Source organism: Neomonachus schauinslandi, chromosome 16 (genome assembly GCF_002201575.2).
Source record: "Neomonachus schauinslandi chromosome 16, ASM220157v2, whole genome shotgun sequence".
NCBI classification, from domain to species: Eukaryota; Metazoa; Chordata; class Mammalia; order Carnivora; family Phocidae; genus Neomonachus; species Neomonachus schauinslandi.
The window spans coordinates 41,761,767-41,780,744 of NC_058418.1; the positions used below are offsets into that span (position 1 = coordinate 41,761,767).

The window sequence follows — 18,978 nt, forward strand, 5'->3', positions numbered from 1 at the left end:
GCCCAGTCTGGGACCCTGTGGGGGGGGGGGGGCGGTTTGGTGTGGCCAGAGTGAATGTGGCTCCTTCCAGGGCAGTTGGGGCCACAGGCCACGTTACTCACACGGTCAGCATGTGATGGTGATCACGTTGTGTGAGACATCTCCTTGTCTCCAAAATGTCATATCTTTTTTTAGTAACTTTGATAGTAATTATTTCTATTTTTCCACATTAAAACCATCAACTAGATGAATCCCTGAAACAGAGAACACAACGATGTTTAAAATTACATTAGTGTTGTCCAGTTGGTCTTTCTCTAATTCATCTAATAATTAAGAAGGTGTGCAGGCAGCTGGCCGCAGTTTCCTTTCTCAGCTGGTCTGTGTAGCCAGGTGTCCGTTGTCTGTTCTAATCACTGTCCGCATCTGCCCACCTTGTGTCTGAGCTTGAAAGAGTTATGGCTTTACACAAAGGCTTCCATTGCCGATTCCTTATCCTGCCTTCCTGAGGGTCATGCAACCAGGATGCTGGAACATCGGACAGATAGTCCATGTGGTGGTGAGTGACCCAGTGATTGATCTGAGAAGGTAAATTTATTGAGCGCCTTCATTTTGCCAGGCCATTTTTTGACTGCCAGGAGAATGAAGGTGCGCTCCTGGGCAGGCAGGTAGGTGAGCAGGTTATCACAGTACAGTTGGAGGGTATGCTCAAATGGTGGTCAGTGGGATCAGATCCTGCCTGCTGTGGTAGGGGAAGATGGGGAGCATCAAGGAAGATGAAGCTTGAGCTTCATCAAGGAAGATGAAGACTTCAAGATGAAGTCTTGAATAGTAATCAAGTGTTGGTCTGCCATACTGGGGCGTTCTCAGTAGAGGAGGTCAGCATGCACAAAGGTGGGAAGGTGAGGTGGTGCGGTGTGAGTTGTTGGCATTATGGGTAGTGGGGGAGGTGGGGTTAGAGCTAAGGCTGGAGGGCTGGGCAGGACTAGACTGAGATGGGTTACTGTGCTTCAGAAGGCAGTGTGGTGCCACAGGAGGGTTTAAAGCAGGGGGTTGGCATTGGATTCATGCAGGCAGGCACATGGAGAGCATTTGGGGTGCAAGATCAGGGGCGGGAAGACTGGTTAGAAGGTGTTGGAGTCATCCAGGCTCTGGGGCTGAGGTGGGCCTCAGCTGAGACCAGAGAAATGGGCCTGAACAGGTAGCCTTGGGGAGGAGGAAGGTGGTCAAGGACTTGGTAATTACTTAGATGTGGAGGCATTGAGGCAGTGCCAGGGTTTGGGGCTTGGGAGACTGGATTGGATGGTGGTGTTCCCTATTGAATGGGAAGATGGGAGAAGGATCAGGCTTGGGAAGGAGGGGGAGAGGTGAAGGTGATTTGTTTGGTTTAAACAGAGTTTGAGCTATCTGAGGGTCAGACAAATAGAGAGGACCAAGAGGCTTTTGGCTATGTGGTATTTGGTAAATGAAGATGGACTGACTGACGGATGTCCCTCAGGGGAGAGTGTGTGGAGGGAGAGAGATGGGCCAGATCACGTCTCTGGGGAGTTGTCTCTGTGAAGGATGGGTAGGGGAAGCACAGCCTTGTGAAGCAGCCAGAGGAGGAGAACAGTGTTTCTCATCCAGAGCCATGCCTGGAGACATTTTTGGTGTCACAACTGAGAGGGGGACACTCTTGGCATCTTGTGGATAGAGGTCGAGGATGTTAGTGAACATCGTATGATGTACGAAACAGCCCCTACAGCAAAGGATCATCTGACCCAAGAGGTTTCTGGTCCTGAGACAGGACCCCGTGCCTGTCATTTCCCTGCAGTACTAGCTGGGAGCGTCCTCTTCTTGCCTGGGCTCCTGGTGTCTGTTGCGTAGAGGCTGTCGGGTGAAAGAATGAGGTAGGAGGGAAACCGGATGAGGGACTGCAGCCAAAACCAAGCAAGGGGAGTGGTGGGCAGTGCCCGGTGAGGCCAGGAGGCCAGATCATCTGAGGGTGGACACTTATCCATCGAGCTATGCAATAAAAAGGTTCTGGTGTTTGGGTGAGACCTGCGCTGAAGGGAAGCTTGGAACCCCGTGCCATCATCGCTGCTTAGCAGACTTGGACTCTTTCTTCAAAGTTGGTGTGGGAGTTAATCAGCATGATGACAATTAAGGGGTATTTTTGAAGTATTTAAGAGTGTCATGTAGTTGGGAACTCACCTGACATAAATTGTTCTAGGCATAACATGTGTTCTTTTTGAAATCTGGTTCCTTTTTTTTCTTCCCCAAGGACATTAGGCCAAAAACAGTTCACCGTCCTTTAGTGGTTAAGGCGGTAGATGCTACTCAACCGAGCTGATATTAAGGAACAAGCCTCTTTTCAATGAGAATTACTGTGGGTATATTTTATAATACATATACCAGTTTATTTTTCCCTTTTTTGTTTTTGTGACATGAACTTAGGAAAACTGTGAAGCAGTACCTCACAGAGCAACCGTCTATGCACAGGTGGTGGAGTCCCGGAGGATGTGGTCGTGGAATAAGCTCTTTCCTGTCCGCATTCAGACCAGCCGTGGAGAGCAGGTCATCGTCCCCCCCTTGGAACTGGAGAGGTGCCCTGGTGCCCCCTCTGTCTATGACATTCAGCTGAACCAGGTGTCGCCCACTGACTTCAGTGCCCTCAGTGATGTGATGCCTATGTTCAGGTACCAAGGAGCTGCCTCAGCCAACGGTGCTTTGAGATATTTGGTGGAATTGGGGTCTTTAGAAGTTCTTTATGAGTCAGAAGGAAATCTAGCTGATGTCACCTGCTTCTGAAGGCGGGAGTCCATTGCAGACAAGTCTCATTGCTGGTGATGTCACCGTAAAAGCTTAAAAATGGAGTATGTGAGCTTAAAATATGCTTAAGTTCCTGCGTATTCTTCCACAGTGTGGACTTTAGCAAGCAAGTCAGTAGCTCAGCAGCCTGCCACAGCCGGCAGTTTGAACCTCTGGCATCTGGCCGAGCTCAGGTGGTTCTCTCCTGGTGGGACATTGAAATGGACCCTGAGGGGAAGATCAAGTGCACCATGGCCCCCTTCTGGGCACACTCAGACCCAGAGGAGCTCCAGGTAAGAGGCAGGAGTTGAGCATGTTTTCATGTAAACTAGGAAACTTGTCCACTTTTCGTTGTGGGAAAGTAGCATGTTGAACCTTAGATTCACAGGAATTTAGAGACAGAAGGACTAGGTCAGGATTTTTTTTTTAAGATTTTATTTATTTATATGACTCAGAGAGAGCACAAGCAGGGGGAGCGGCAGGCAGAGGGAGAGAGAGAAGCAGGCTTCCCGCTGAGTGTGGAGCCTGACACAGGCAGTCCCTATGGCCCTGAAAGCATGACCTGAGCTGAAACCAAGAGTCCGCTGCTCAACTGACTGAGTCATTCAGGTGCCCGTTAGAGAAGAGTTACAAAAAAACAAAAACAAAAGGCAGGGCTACCTATCGTTAAATAGAGAACAGATGTCTCGGCCAAGTTCATGTGTGGCGCCAGCAGACACGGGGCCACAGGGAAGCTTTGGTGTGCTGGCTCCCCCAAGTCCTAGCACAGCCACACTCAGAGCCCCCACCCCTTGCCCCTTTGTAATCCCAGGGACCTCAGCTCAGCTTGGAATGGAGGACTGCAGTCTGTCTACAGCCTCATTTTCCATGGCCTCAAAATCTTTTCTAGTTTAATAGGAAGTGGGTGGAGGATGTGAACTACAAAAAAGGAAGTGCAGGGTTTTAACATGCAAAAAGCTGTTCAGCCTCACTTATAAGAGTAGTGCAGATGTAAACTTCAGTGAGACATTATTTTCCACCTGTTAGTGATAAAGTTCAGAAAGTTTGGTGACGTGCTCTGGGTGGAGCCGTGGTGAAAAGTAGGCCGGTGAACATCAGAGCGTCCGTGGATTGTGGGGACACCCAATCTGTCACCATGGGAAGGGACACCACCTCTAGACTTTTGGGATCTGGGTAGAGTTGCATATGTGTATGATGACATGTGTGCCAGGATACTGACTACAGCCCTGATCTGATAAAAAAAAGACTGGAGCAATCTAGAAGCCACCAGTAGGGGACTGGCTAAGTCTTTTGTCCTATATCCATTCAGAGGGTGAGGCAGGTCCCTTTGCACTGATGGAGAACAATCTCCAGGATGATCATTAAGTGATACGAAAATAGAGGTGCAGAACAATGTGGCATGCCAACATTCGTATTATCAAAGATGAGAATATATCTGTTTGAGTTTACGTGTGTGGTGGGTGTGTGTAAGAATATCTTTGGAAGAATTTACGGAGATTGGTAAAAATGATTGCTTCTGGGAAGGGGGCTGGAGGTTAGGGGTGGAAAGGAAACTTACTTTTCACTCCATGACCCTTTCATATCTTTTCAATTTTCTCTCCTGAAAAGAATGCATGTGTTGTCTACCCTCTATACACACACTCAAAGGGGGAAAAAGTGGGAAAGGTGCTTCAGGGCTGAGAAATCAAACCTTCCTTCTGATGAGGGAGCAGAAGGCAAACTCAGGACAAAGCACAAGCTGACACCCCCGCAACCCCCATTCCCACCCCCAGGTGGGCTCTGTGTGACATTCCTCAGGCACTCCTGCTGCCCTAAAGCTAAGGGAAGGAAAAACAAATGGTTAACTAATAGAGATCTAAAGACAAGAGTCTCCCTCAGTTTACAAAATGTCTTCGTGATTTACAAGAAAAAAGCATTCTTATCAATAAAAACATTGTTATCAATAACCTAAATTCCAGCAGGAAAGTCACAGCTGTCTTAGTGTTAATGCTTTACTAGAGGGAACAACAACCTTAACTTGACAATGGCAAGGCCTCCAGTATCTTGGAGGTCCTCTTTAGCATATGAAAATCCTTTTGAAATCTCCCTTTTCCTTACTGCCCCCAACTCCCAGGTACATAATCAGCCACCCCTCACAGCCCTAGTGCAACAGCTCTTTTTGCCCGGGGGTCCTGTCGCCGTGCTTTAATAAACCACCATTTTGCACGGGAGACATCTCAGCCATTGGCTCCAGACCCCACCAACTTCACCAACATTTCCAAAAAAAACCAATCCCTTCTCTACCTGGGAGTCCCTGGGCACCATTCTCTCTGTATTCTGTTGTCCTGTTACCACTTGCTGGGCACTGGATTTATCTTGATTGCTGGCCTGCTTGTTCTAGGGTATGCAGGGTGACATCGGGGGATGGCCTTAGCTGCTCCCCTGCCCCCTGAGTTACTGCTTAGGCCAAAGGATCATGACTGCTGCAGGATTGCAGTTGGTAACCCCTGACCCCCGGGCTTGTGAGGTGCCCCCTCGCCCCTCTCCCCTCCAGTTGCTTGGCCTTGGCCGGGTGTGCCTCCAAGCAGTGCAAATGAACTCTGCACAGCCTGGTCTTCAGGGGGTCTTCCGCAGGCTGAGCGAGTGTTTGGGGGTGGGAGGGGCTGGTCAGAGTTCACCCGCAGAATTGAGGTGGACACTGGGCCGCTAGCTTCCTCTCCGGGAGAGTGATGTATACAAAAGTAGCATAAGAATATAAAATGCTAATACTTTTATTTGCATATCTTCACAGTGCTGCTGATGTTTTGGAATATAGGTGAGGTTTAGTGGGGTGAGGTCCGGAGCTGAAGACCAAGAAAGAGTTCTTGAGACGTCTTTGGTGCAAAATGGGTTTTATTAAAGCACGGAGACAGGACCCGTGGGTAAAAAGAGCTCCTGCCCTGGGGTCTTGAGGAGTGGTGATCATATACTTGGGAGTTGGGGGAAGTTAAGGAAAAGGGAGGTTTCAAAGTTAAGGAAAAGGGAGGTTTCAGAAGAACATTCATATGCTAAAGACGCCCCACCTACAAGATACCGGAGGCCTGCCATTGTCAAGTTAAGGTTGTTTTCCCCTCTAGCAGTGTTAACAGTAATATATTAGGGAGATTCCTGGAAGACTGTCACATGTCCCACCCAGAAGTAGGGGGTGGGGGAAGGTTGCAAGGTCAGCTTATGCTTTGTCTTCAGCTAGCCTTCTGCTCCCTCATCACTACTATGTTTATTTTTTTCCTTCAATCCTCATACAAGACGTGCTGGGTAACCCCATAATGCCCAAACTGAGACTGAGGCCCGACCCAGTGATCGGAGCAGGGCCTCCTGTCTAGGCAGCAGTGGTGGGTGCTTGTCTCCTGATGGGTTTGTGTCCTTCCTTTATCGGCGGTGACTTATGGACTGTTAGAAATTTGAAGAGCTGCGGGCGCCTGGGTGGCTTAGTTGGTTGGGCAACTGCCTTCGGCTCAGGTCATGATCCTGGAGTCCCGGGATCGAGTCCCACATCGGGCTCCCTGCTCAGCAGGGAATCTGCTTCTCCCTCTGACCCTCCTCCCTCTCATCTCTCATGCTCTATCTCATTCTCTCTCTCAAATAAATAAAATCTAAAAAAAAAAGAAAGAAAGAAAAAAGAAATTTGAAGAGCTGCTAATGGATCTCCCTCATGACTTCACTAAACTGCTCTTGGTCTGAAATATATTCAGTCTATCTCACCTCGGCCAGTGGGTTCAGTCAGCATCCCTTTAGCGTTTGGACCTGGGAGGCTGGCTTGTGAGGACGTGATGGTCAGAGAGCCTTTTTGGGGAAGGCTTCTCTTGTCTTTGGGTCATTTTGCACAGTAAGGAATGAACAACAGGTTTTAGAGAATCGATTTTTTCCTCCTTGTTAGCGTTTACTTGTTCTATAATGTGTCTAGTTACATTGTCATTTTCTAACTTTTATGTTCAGGTAGACATTTTAGATAACCTGGGAATGTTGTTCACCTGCCTTTCAGTTAAATTCAAATCTAGGTAGGGCAGAATGTGTTCCTGTGAAGTGGGGCTGGTTTCAGCTCTGTTTGCATCCGCACCCAGCAGTGCTCTGGGAGTCTCCCCAGGGACCAAGTTTTTCTTAGTTCCTGCTGATGACAGAGAATGAGCACACACTCGTCTCGTCAGAATTGCACCAGATACCCACTTTTTAGGATAGTTCTTTCTTTTTTTTTTTTTTAGTTCTTTCTTTTTTAAAAAGAGGCTTAAAAAAATAAAAAGAGGCTAAAGACTATAAGAGTAATAAACCTCCTTGTGTAAAACAAAAATGAATCCAAAGTCACTCAGGGTCCTATCACTGCAAAGAACTTCCTTCTTTTGATCTCTTTCCACATACATGAGATTGTCGGTGCTGATTTCTGTATTTTCATGCTGCACTCGTCTTCAGTTACCATCTTTAGTGTCTGCTGATGTTCTGTATAAGGACTTGTAGATCCATTTCTGAGCTGCTGGACATTTGGGTCGGGGCCAGGTTTTGCTAGTCTAAATCTGTAATAAGGGTGTTCATGTGAATATAGCTTTTTTCCTTTGTTTTTTCTTAGCAAAGAATCCTGTATGTGGGATTTGTAGTGTCAAAAAGGATGAATATAGCTTTTTTTAAATTTATTTTTATTTTTATTTATTTGACAGAGAGAGACACAGCGAGAGAGGGAACACAAGCAGGGAGAGTGGGAGGGGGAGAAGCAGGCTTCCCGCAGAGCAGGGAGCCCGATGCGGGGCTCGATCCCAGGACCCTGGGATCATGACCTGAGCCGAAGGCAGACGCTTAACGACTGAGCCACCCAGGCGCCCTGAATATAGCTTATTAAAAGTTGACTCTGGATCATTGTAAACCGTTTCACAATTTAGAGTATTCCAGGTCTTTAAAAACTATTTTATATTATATTATTTTATTTTTATTTATTTATTTTTTAATAAGTGCACTGCACTAGGCATGGAGCCCAACACAGGGCTTGAACTCATGGTCCTGAATCAAGAGTTGGAGGCTTAACCGATTGAGCCACCCAGGCGCCCCTAAAACTTTAATTCAAAAGAATAAACAGAACAAGACCTTTCTGTACTATTTTCTCAACTTTTTATTTTGAAAAATTCTAAACCCACAGAATAAATGAAAATAAACACTGATATGCCCTTTACTTAAATTTCCCAATTGTTAACATTTGCTATGTTTGTTTTTTCTCTCTCCCCCATTTTCCCTCTCTGCTTCCCGTCTTCCTTGCCTATACGTACACACACACACACACACACGTGAGGTGGAGGCATGCACACGTAGCCACGCACGTACATGGGACAGAGTCAGCTGTCCTGAACTCCTCTTGAAGACTGCTACCCTGGGCTGCATTGTATCCTTCTAAAGCCAGTAGCATTCCAGCAAGCTTTCCAGCCATTAGCCTCTCTTACTTGAGAATTTTCTTCTTTCAAGAGTAGGCATCTGTAGTCCACAGCATGGTCTCCCTGCAAGTGGGTTTTGGGCTTGGATTTTGACTCCTGAATTAGAAGCGTTGCTCTTTTTGCAGCTTGGGGACGCCTGATTCTCTGTTCCCTGTTTCAGTGGCGGGACCACTGGATGCAGTGTGTGTACTTCCTGCCACAAGAAGAGCCCGTTGTCCAAGGCTCAAGCCTCTGCCTGGTAGCCCACCACGACGACTATTGTGTATGGTACAGCCTCCAGAAGACCAGGTATGTCCTGAGTCTTGTTGGGGGGGGGGGGCGGTGGTGCCCTGGGCCGGTGACACTGTGCACTTACGTAAGTTCGCCTTATAGACCCTGTAGAGGCACAAGTGGGCAGGTTTGTGTCTGAACAGAATGAATTAAGAGTAAAAGTTTTGTGACTGGATGTGTTAGCGCCCATTGTCCTGTACTAGAAGAGGCTGTCCCGGTTGCAGGGCCCCCATTTGGAAGAGCCCTAGATGAGAATTCTTGAATTGGGGGGCCCTCTAACCCCTAATGCCCATTTGTAAGCCAGCTCCTAGACCCATGCCCTCTAGAGGATGTGCCCACCATGGCCCATCTCAGTTCTACTGGGCAGATCCCTGTGCCATGCCTTTATGCCTGCCAGTGCCTAGCAGGTCACGCTCATCATACGTGTCCATCTGTTCATTTCCTGGCCTAGCCCCGAAAAAAACGGGAGAGTCTACCCAGCACGCCCTGTGTGCAACTGCCAAGCTCACCTGCTCTGGAACCGGCCTCGGTTTGGAGAGATCAATGATCAGGACAGAACTGACCAATACGTCCAGGCCCTGAGGACGGTCAGTGTCCAGCCCCCGGGTGGTTATAGGCAAGAAGGAGTTAGTCCCATGGGCCCCAGCTCATTGCTTGCTTATAGTTTGTTGGTTTTGATTTCTGTGCTTCCTGGTCTTCAGGTGGCTTCTGGGTGGGCCCTCAGGTGGTGAGCCAGGGAGCGTGTTACCGGACTTCCTGAGGGCTTGTTTTCTGCTCTCCTGTGAGAGCCTCTCCCTGGGAGCCTCACCTCGGCCCCTGCCTTTGTCCCTCTAAACACGTCGCCTTTGTGGTCACTAGCAGTCCCTGTGGATGATCCCAGTGGATTCAGCCACCCCATCCTTCCTTTTATCTCCCTCCTTTCTAAAATTTTCTAAAATATGAATCTGGTTATATAACTGTCCTGCCTAAAAACCTTTGCTCCCTGCTGCCTATAGCAGGGGTCTCTCAGGCCAGGACCACACACAGGGTTTGGAGGGGTGTCTCTTGGACCTCTTGGAGTTGTATGCAGAACTATGTGTGCACATATGCAAATGCATGCATTTTTGCAGGGGGGAAGATCCCAGCTGTCTTACGTTTCTCTCAAAGGGATCTGGGACCTGGAAAGTAATCCCTGCCTTTGGCGAGTCACTCCTCAGGCCCACAGTTGTCTGTGCTGCGGCCAGAGAGGGAAGAGGCTTGTTGGTAGACTGGGAGGTGGCCTCCAGCAAGTGGAGCAGGTCTTCAGCTGGGCCTTCTAGGACAGCTTGAGGAGTCTTTCCTGACAGTGAGGTCTGGGTGGGGAGAGGTGGGTGAGGTGGGTACACTGGAGGGCGGGGGCTGCATAATGCCTGGAAGGTAAGCATGACTGTGGGGACACAAGATCCAGCTGGGTGTTGAGGGTATAGAATCGGATTAAAGGATCACAGAGTGAGTTGGTGGGGTCAGGAGAAGGGAAGCGTTTCTGTGAGCGTGCCAACAAGAATTTCTTGACCTACTGTAAGCAAACCTGTGTTGAGGTGGTGGTTCTCCTGCAGGTGCTGAAGCCGGCCAGCGTGTGCCTGTGTGTCAGTGACGGCAGTCTGCTCTCCTTGCTGGCCCATCACCTTGGGGCAGAGCAGGTACTGGACACATGCCTTTCTGCTAGCTTCCTAAAGGCAGCTCTTGAGTTCGAATGTTGCGTGGTCTGGGTACACAGTTCTGTGACTTGGGCTCTTTGCAAGCACAGCTGCCAAGGATGTGGGGGCTTTGGGGTTGCTCGCCTCCGTGTGCAGGCAGGAGTCAGGCTGTAGCTGTTCCCATAGAGCTGCAGCTTGGGTGTCTGCATGTGCACCTTGCTAGGGTCAGTGCAGAAAGCGGGTGCAGGGACGCCTGGGTGGCTCAGTCAGTTAAGTGCTCAGGTCATGATCTCAGGGTCAGGGGATCAAGCCCTGTGTGGCCTCCATGCTCAGCACGGAGTCGGTTTCTCCCTCTCCCCTCCCCCCCCCCCCCCCCCCCCCGCTCTGTCTCTCAAAGTCTTTGGAAAAAGAAGAAAGGGGGTGCTGTCCCTGTGGGTAATGAGCACAGATAGACTTGGTTTGGTGGTACCTTATGCCTTGGAGTGATCATGTTGGCGTTTAATTTCTTTCTCTGTCAAGTGAATCTCCCACAACTAAGGACGTGTATTCTCTTTAGGTATTTACAGTAGAGAACTCAGCAGCTTCGCACAGACTGATGAGAAAAGTAAGTGGTAATTGTTATGGAACTGACGGGGTTGGGGGGGACCGACGGGGGCCTGCCTTCCTGCGTCTGGGACTGATCGCTTTGGTGCCATGCCGGCACTACGGGAGCTAGTGAGAAGCCCTTCATCTTGAGAGCTGGCTCGGGAGTCTTCTCGGGCTGTCCCTGGATAGCAGCAAACATTCAGACTCTGCTTTCTTTTTATGGCTTTTCTCCTCACTTCACATAAAACTAACAAAACTAAAATGTTTGCAGTGATACAATGAATTTATGATTTGTTTATGCGACCCAGTGTCCAGGGAGTCCCTGCTCACAGGCTGGCCTGGCTGGTTGGTTCTGTGACGGTATTTCTCCCCCTGGCAAGTGATTGGTTTTGATTTCTTCCTCTCTGAAGGAAACTCCCAGAACTACAAGCCTGTTGTTGAGTCCTGCTCCCATATTCCTGCAAGAGAAATTTCTTTTGCTCTTACAACATTTTGCTAGTGATCTCATCTTTGGTGCACAGGATGCCCCTGGAAGAGAGAATTTTCACAAAGCAGATAAAAGTGGTCCTCCAGAACTATTTGGCCAGAAAACTGCAAACAGACAAGGCAACTTTGAGATGTTTTTTTTCCTGGACAAAAACAATACTTTCATTTTTTTTTCTTGTTAAGATTTTCAAGGCTAACCACTTGGAAGATAAAATTAACATAATAGAGAAACGGCCTGAATTGGTAACGTCTGCAGACTTGAAGGGTAAAAAGGTGAGTGGCAAGGGCTGTGTCCCTGCAGGGACAGCACAGCACTGTGCTGGCCTGAGCGCCCCCTTCTCTTCTCTTGGCTGCATGCTGGCTCCCACACCTGTCTCAGCCACAAGGCCAGGCGAGGCAGAGATGCCTGGCATGCACATTTGTGCGCTGCTCTCCACTCTAGCTGGTCTCTGCTGCGTCCGAGGGAGGGTGGCTCTGTTGGGATGAATAGCAGCGTGTTGTGTCCTCTCTGCCTTACCCCTTTACAGTGCTCCAGCTCCCTTTGCTCCTGTATTTTGGTTCGCCTTTCTGCTTCCTGCCACCACTGTGGTTGATCTTCTGATCGTCTGTCTCCCACAGTTGGTCTTCTGACCACCCCCACCCCGCCCCGTGTGCCTCTGCAACTACTCCCACCCCTAGTGACCTGAGACACTAAACAGTCTTCCCGCACATTTCCTCTCACCAGCTCCTGGACCCTCATGACCCAGAGGCCTTCTTAACACATTGCTTTTTAGGTCCTTAAGAGACTGCTTTTTTTAGGGGCGCCTGGGTGGCTCAGTCGGTTGAGCTTCCGACTCTTGGTTTCGGCTCACGTCATGATCTCAGGGTCATGGGGTCGAGTCCCGCCCTCATGGAGAGTCTGCTTAAATTTCTCTCTCTGCCTCTGCCCCTCCCCCTGCCCTCTCCCTCTCTGTCTTCTCTCTGGGTGATCATGTCCTTTCCCATAAGGGAATCTTTGGCCGCCAAAGCTGGGTCTGCAAATCTGTTCTGTCCAAGTGCCATCTGGATAGCTTTCCTTACATAACCCACAGGCCCTTCAAGCTGGAATCGATCATCTTTCTTTGCCACCTTTTTTTGTTTTTAAACAGCTTTACTGAGAGTTGACATACCATAAAATTAACCCATTTCAAGTGTGCAATTCAGTGATTTTTAGTAAGTTTGTAGAGTTGTACAGCTATCGCACATTCTAGTTTTAGAGCATTTCCATCACCTAGCCCCTAACCCTAGGCAAGCACTGATCTGGTTTCTGTCTATACATTTGTTTTTTCTGGGCATTTCATATAAGTGGAATAAAACAATATGTGGTCTTTAGTGTTGGGCTTCTTTCACTGGTCACACCTTTGAGGTTCATCCATGTTGTAGAATGTGTCGGTATTTTATTCCTTTTTATTTTATTTTTTTTATTTTTATTTTTTTTTAATTTTTTTTTAAGATTTTATTTATTTATTTGAGACAGAGAGAATGAGAGAGCACATGAGAGGGGGGAGGGTCAGAGGGAGAAGCAGGCTCCCTGCCGAGCAGGGAGCCCGATGTGGGACTCGATCCCGGGACTCCAGGATCATGACCTGAGCTGAAGGCAGTCGCTTAACCAACTGAGCCACCCAGGCGCCCGATATTTTATTCCTTTTTAATGCTGAATATTATGCCATGCCGCATTTTGTTTCTCCATTCACCTGTTGGTGGATATTTGGATTGTTTCAAAAACTGTTTTTGGCCTTTAAAATAATGCTGCTGTGAACATTTCTTTTTCTTCCTTTCTTTCTTTCTTTCTTTGTTTTTAGTTTTAGGAGGGAACTGATGCAGCTAGATTTTTTTAATTTAAACTTGTTTAAAAGTTTTATTTATTCAAGTAATCTCTCTGCCCGACGTGGGGCTCAAAATCATGACCCCAAGATCAAGAGTCCCATGCCCTCTGACTGAGCCAGCTAGGTGCTCCCATGGCTGCTGTGAGCATTGATATATAGGTCTTTGTGAAGATTTATGTTTTTAATTCTCTTAGATGTGTAGGCTTGGAATTGCTGGGTTGTGTGGTATTTTTGTTTAACTTTTTTTTTTTTAAAGATTTTATTTATTCATTCATGAGAGGTGGAGAGAGAGAGAGGCAGAGGCAGAGGGAGAAGCAGGCTCCCCGCGGAGCAGGGAGCCCGATGCAGGACTCGCTCCCAGGACCCTGGGATCATGACCTGAGCCGAAGGCAGACGCTCAACCGACTGAGCCACCCAGGCGTCCCATATTTTTGTTTAACTTTTTAAGATACTGCTACACTGTTGTCCAAAGCAGCTATACCATTTTACACCCCCACTAGTAACATGTATGAAAGTTCCAATTTTTCTGTATCTTTATCAACAGTTGGTACTGTCATTTTTATTATGGTCATTTTAGCGGGCAGTGTCTCATAATTTTGATTTGTATTTGCCTAATGACTAATGATGTTGAACACCTTTCCACGTGCTCAGTAGCTGTTGCATGTCTGGTTTGGTGACATAGCTTTTCTTTTGCCCATTTTCCCCCCCATGCCTTTTTTTTTTTTAAGAAAGTGTTTTTGAGATATAATTCACATACCATACAATTTACCCACTTTAAAGTGTGAAATTCAGTGATTTAGTATATTCATAAGGTTGTAAAATCATCACTACAGTCGGTTTTAGAACATTTTTATCACCTAAAAAGAAACCCTGTGCCCATTAGCCCCCAATCCTCCCAAACCCTAGGCAACCTCCAATCTACTTTTTGTCCAGGGATTTGTTGATTCTGGACAGTCACATAAATGGAATCATATGAAATGTGTAGTCTGTTTGTGACTGGCTTCTTTCAAGGTTCATCCATGTTGTAGCATAAATCAGTACTACATTTCTTTTTATTGCTGAAGAATATTCCATTGTGTGGATAGACCACATTTTGTTTTATCTGTTCAGCAGTTGCTGGACACTTGGGTTGTTTCTACTTTTTGGCTGCTGTGAATGTCGCTGTCTGAACGCTCAGTACAAGTTGCACTTTTTTTTGTCCTTCTCATAGATGAGGATTAAAAAAATCCTCCGGTTCTGTAAGCCACTGCTAATGGCGCACTGGCTAGCCTCCAGGTCACTAGAGTGGTGACTAGAAGGGGTGAGACCAGACTTTCTTGCCTTGTTCCAGTGTTGCAGGGCCAACTCTTTTCTGTCTTCAGTGTTTCCTTCTGCATCTTCCTTACCTCAGCTGGACACCAGGTGTCATCTTACATTGGCCCCTCCCTTGCTGCCCTTCTGCTTGGGCCCAGCCCTGGGTACCCTGTCTCTTCAGCATCTGCCGCGTTTCCCAGTCCTTCCTTCTGTACGCTCCCTGCTCCTTGCTTGGTCCATTGCAGTACTCAGCCAAGTCCTCTCCTGTGCCCATGCTCCCTGCGGGCGGGTCTCCACATGCTTCTTGGTTGTTCAGAGGGCTCTTTCTAACACACATTCCTTCCATTTGAACCCCTGATGAAAGCATTTAGAGATCCCCTCTTACCTCCAGGAAAGGGTCCAGTCCCCTTGGCCTGCCATCAGCTGCCTTTGGGCTACTTGGCTCCTCTGGCCTCACTTCTCTGGCCTCACCCTTTACCAATTCTACCCTGTTTACTTGTGTAACAAGCTCCCGAAGGGCCTTGCTCTCATACCCATGCTTTTGCCCCTGCATCCCTCTGTTCGAATCCCCTGTCCTTTGCTTTTCTGACTCCTATTCATGTGTTTGTTCATTTACTTGGCAAACATTTACTGACCATCTGCTCGGGGCCAGCACTTTGCAGGGTGCCAGGGATACTGTGCTGCCAACGTCCCCGCTTCTGTGGTGCTCAGAATCTAGTGAGGCAGCCTGCTGGAGGAGCACTGGTAACAGTTTGTCATGATAAGCTACGAGTGGGGATCTACCTACAGGATGCCATTCAGGAAGCCTTCCTGATGCTGTTCCGTCTGGGCTCCCTCCACATGTCCCTTCCTCGCCTCTGACTGGCAAAGCTTACCGCGCTGTACAAGGATCCCCTCTTCACCTCTCTGCGCTCCTGAGGGTGGGGCTCTTGTCTGCTTCTCATCTTTGTGTCCTTCAGGGCAGGGGCAGACCTGGCATGCTCGTTGGTTGCCTGAGTGAGTGAACGAATGCCTTTTTATTTCCGTGTTTCCCATGAAACTTGTAATGTGCGTTCACTCTTTAGCTGGATCATTCTGACTCCTTGGTCCTGCTTCCTGCTCTGATTGCCAGGTCTCTCTCCTGCTGGGGGAGCCGTTCTTCACCACCAGCCTGCTGCCGTGGCACAACCTCTATTTCTGGTATGTGCGGACCGCTGTGGACCAGCAGCTGGGGCCCGGTGCTGTGGTGATGCCCCAGGCTGCCTCGCTGCACGCTGTGGTCGTGGAGTTCAGGGTAGGCCACCCACAAGTTGTTGCAGAAGGGCTGGGAGGTGAGGGCCCTTGTTTTCTTGCAGAGACCTTGGGTGCAGGTGGAGCAGTGTGAGTCCTCATGGTAGGAGTCTGTCCTTTTCTGTATCAGTACACTGCAGGGTTGAATGGAAAAGGCTTGCCTTTGTACAAATGCAATAATTTGGCATACGAAATGGAAGTGGCTGTGTGTTGTCATTTTAGTTATCCCTTATCAGAATAATTAAAAAACATAAATGAAGAGTTTCAGAAGACATGTTGCATGGTTCGCTCTGCTCTTACTAAGAGCTGACACTCCAGTTGTTAAAAGCATTTTGAGATAGAAAGTCAGCTTCTTTATGCAAGAAAAAATTGAAGAGCTTCATTTTAATTTTCTCATCAAAGCAGAACCAGTCACAAAGTCATTTTGGGAAAGGTGTTTCTTCTTAAAAGGATTTTGAAATGCTTTCAACCCGAGAAGTAGAGTGAACCTCCTTTGATATTTCTTTGATTAGAGCAGTTTCATCCATTGGCAGCTCAGTGGCTCTGTCGCTTATTTTCTGGGCATTTCTTCCGTGTTGTTTATTTACCTCATGAGATTTCCACGGGAGTTCTGGCTTTCATGGCCCAGGAGAGAATGTGGGAATGACGCTCATTCCCAGGCATATATCCTGGAAATGGGACACAAAATTGGTTGGCCTGTGTGCACTTTTGGTCCCCTCCCTCCCATTGTCCTCGTGCTGTGTTCATAGGTGCAGAGCCTCAGGAGCTAGTTTACAGATTTCTTCCCCCAAAAAACCCATCCCAGTGGCTCTGGCAGATTGTCCCCCTGTAGGTGAGGACTTGGGGTCATTTGAGACCTGGCAGATTTGAATGACCATCCTGGATCCTTGAGATCTCTGAGCCCCTTTGACCTTGGGGTCTCTTCCAAGTGTGCAGGAACAGCAAGGTGTGTCTCAGGTTTGGGGCTGGGGCACCCCAAGCCCGACTTCACTGACCCTTCTTGCTCTTGCAACCACGTTTCCGTGTCTGTGGGTGGGTGTGGATGCCGGCGTGCTGTCCTACAGAACCTGTGATGTCCATCCCCAGCTGGGTGTCGACAAGGGCTGTGCCTTCCTCACAGGACCTGTGGCGGATCCGGAGTCCCTGTGGTGACTGCGAAGGCTTTGATGTGCACATCATGGATGACATGATTAAGGTAGGTGGGGCCACAGTTCCTCCCTGCAGGGTCCCACCCACCCACTCCGTGTGGCCACAGCATCCTGCCCTTCCCACTTGGCCTTCCTTTACACAGTGCAAGTGAACATGGAGATCTTGAGTCTGGCCCCATTTCTTACCCCATGACCCCTGCCCCTTGGGCTGCACCCTGCACCCCCTCACTGCTTGGCTTTATACGCTCTCCTTGCCACCAACTCATGTGTGACCTTCAGGCAGCGGCCCAGAGATCACCTGTGGGGCAGCTTTCCTACCCAGCCCCGTTCTCAGCTGGAGGCTAGTGTCCCAGGCACTGTGACTCCTGTCTCCCTCTAGACTGGGAGCCTCATGTCGCTGTGACCTGGCAGCTGTAGTGCTCAGGAAGGGTCACTGAGTGGGTGAGTGTCCAAGTGCCAGATTTTTTTTTTTTTTTTTTTACCACTGCAGTCATTTGGTCCTCAGAGTAGCTCATGACCAGGAGTGTCATCCCATCTTAAAAAGGAGATAATGAGGCTTAGGTGAAGTGACTCGCTGAGGAGACACTTGTGCACGGCAGCGGGGAATGGAGAAGGCAGCTGGTCTGATCCAGGGGCCTGTGGTCTTTCTGTGAGGACCCACTGCCCCAGGTGACGGCGGCAGTTACTCTCAGGGACCTGGGCCAAGGAGGTGAAGGACCACGGGCCTAGACCTTGGAGACTGGACATGAGTCCCTTACCTCTAGGCTGTTGGCTCTGTCTCTGTTTTTGTACACCCCTACCTCCCCTTCACCTTCTCAGCGTGCCCTGGACTTCAGGGAGAGCAAGGAGGCCGAGCCCCACCCGCTGTGGGAGTACCCATGTCGCCGCTTGTCCAAGCCCCAGCAGATCCTGACCTTTGATTTTCGGCACCCGGTCCCCCTGCACCCAGTCCGTGCTGAGGGCTCCATCGAGCTGAGGAGGTGAGAACAGGTTCCAGGGTGCAGCAAGTGGGGGAAGAGAGGGTGGGGCCTGCTTTCTGTCTAGTTACTGCGCAGGTCGCTAAGCACTTACTTCGGCTGCTCTCACATGGGGTGGATGGCCTCCTTGTCTGGGCCTTGCCCTTCCTGGTCCGAAGTGGCCCTGAGTCTCTAGCGGGTCCCCATAGCCCCTGGGTGTGTGCTGGTGGAGAAGGAGATCCAGAGTGGGCTTTGCACATCCCCCCACATCCGTAGCTCCCCTTGAGCTCAGCATCATGACAATCAGAGCTGTAGAGAAACGTAATTTTTGGTTGCTATGGTTACTCATTGGGCCATTTTTCCTGAACTCTGCTGGGAATTAAAGCAGGTTAGGAATTGGTAAGGGCTGCTCATTGTGAGGCACAGTGGGGCGCTCCAACTCCAGCTCCCTTCACAGGGAGGAGCTGCTGCTTCCCTGAGGAAACGCCCCGGCCCCGTGGTTCCTCTAAGTGCTTGGCCAGGCTGCAGGGAGCAAGTGGGGCTTTGGGTTGTGGTTTTTTTGCTTAGCGTTTTACCAAGTGGCCTTTAGCCAGGTGGTATTAGCAGCCTCCTGATTGGGTAGGAAGGAAAGATCAGAGGTTTCTGGAAGGCAGAGGGAAGCTGTGGCTGTGCCTGCCCGTCTCTTGCATGGCTGTTTCTATTTGGCCCAACATCCCCCCACCCCCAGGCTTGGGAGGAGCCATGGGGCCGTCCTGTGGATGGAATACCACCTGACGCCGGACAGCACGGTCAGCACCGGCCTCCTGGAGTCTGCAGAGGACAAGGTAGTGCTGTGCACGTGAGTCCCAGAGCAGGCCTACCCCGAGAGCTGTCACTGCTCTGGGTATCCCTGGCGAAGGCAGCCAGGTCCTAACTCCTCTGTGGCCCCGGGTCACCTGGCCCTGAGCAGCAGCTTCTCGTTGCGAGTTGCCCGGGCTGGAGGCTGACCAGGAGGGGGCTCTGGTGCCCTCACTGCCTTCTTGTTGCTTCTACAGGAGGACTGTTGCTGGAACCCGCACTGCAAGCAGGCTGTGTACTTCTTCACCAGCCTGGACTGCAGAGCCCCGCAGGACAGCCCTCGGACCGTCAGCTACACGGTGGAGTTCCACCCCCGCACTGGGGACGTCACCATGGATTTCACGCTGTCAGACACCCCGGAGGACGGGTGCTGACCCTCACTTGTTGCGAAATAAAGTGGCCCGAGGGCTCTGGGCTCTGAATGGCGTGAAGCTCCCTCTCTT

General features: G+C 49.5%; 1 protein-coding gene across 2 annotated transcripts in view; it reads left to right on the forward strand.

Annotated features, from left to right (window-relative positions):
* PRMT7 (protein arginine methyltransferase 7) overlaps positions 1–18,963 on the forward strand; it is a 44,847-nt gene extending 25,884 nt beyond the window's left edge. For both annotated transcript variants that reach the window (XM_021703394.1, XM_044911450.1), the window contains 12 exons: positions 2,413–2,654; positions 2,879–3,059; positions 8,353–8,480; positions 8,914–9,049; positions 10,037–10,120; positions 10,674–10,721; positions 11,372–11,461; positions 15,437–15,598; positions 16,715–16,789; positions 17,562–17,722; positions 18,426–18,522; positions 18,733–18,963. In XM_021703394.1, coding sequence (XP_021559069.1) covers positions 2,413–2,654; positions 2,879–3,059; positions 8,353–8,480; positions 8,914–9,049; positions 10,037–10,120; positions 10,674–10,721; positions 11,372–11,461; positions 15,437–15,598; positions 16,715–16,789; positions 17,562–17,722; positions 18,426–18,522; positions 18,733–18,909 — 1,581 coding nt within the window. In that variant the 3' untranslated portion in view covers positions 18,910–18,963. The remainder of the gene's footprint in view (positions 1–2,412; positions 2,655–2,878; positions 3,060–8,352; positions 8,481–8,913; positions 9,050–10,036; positions 10,121–10,673; positions 10,722–11,371; positions 11,462–15,436; positions 15,599–16,714; positions 16,790–17,561; positions 17,723–18,425; positions 18,523–18,732) is intronic.
* Positions 18,964–18,978: the final 15 nt, after the last annotated feature.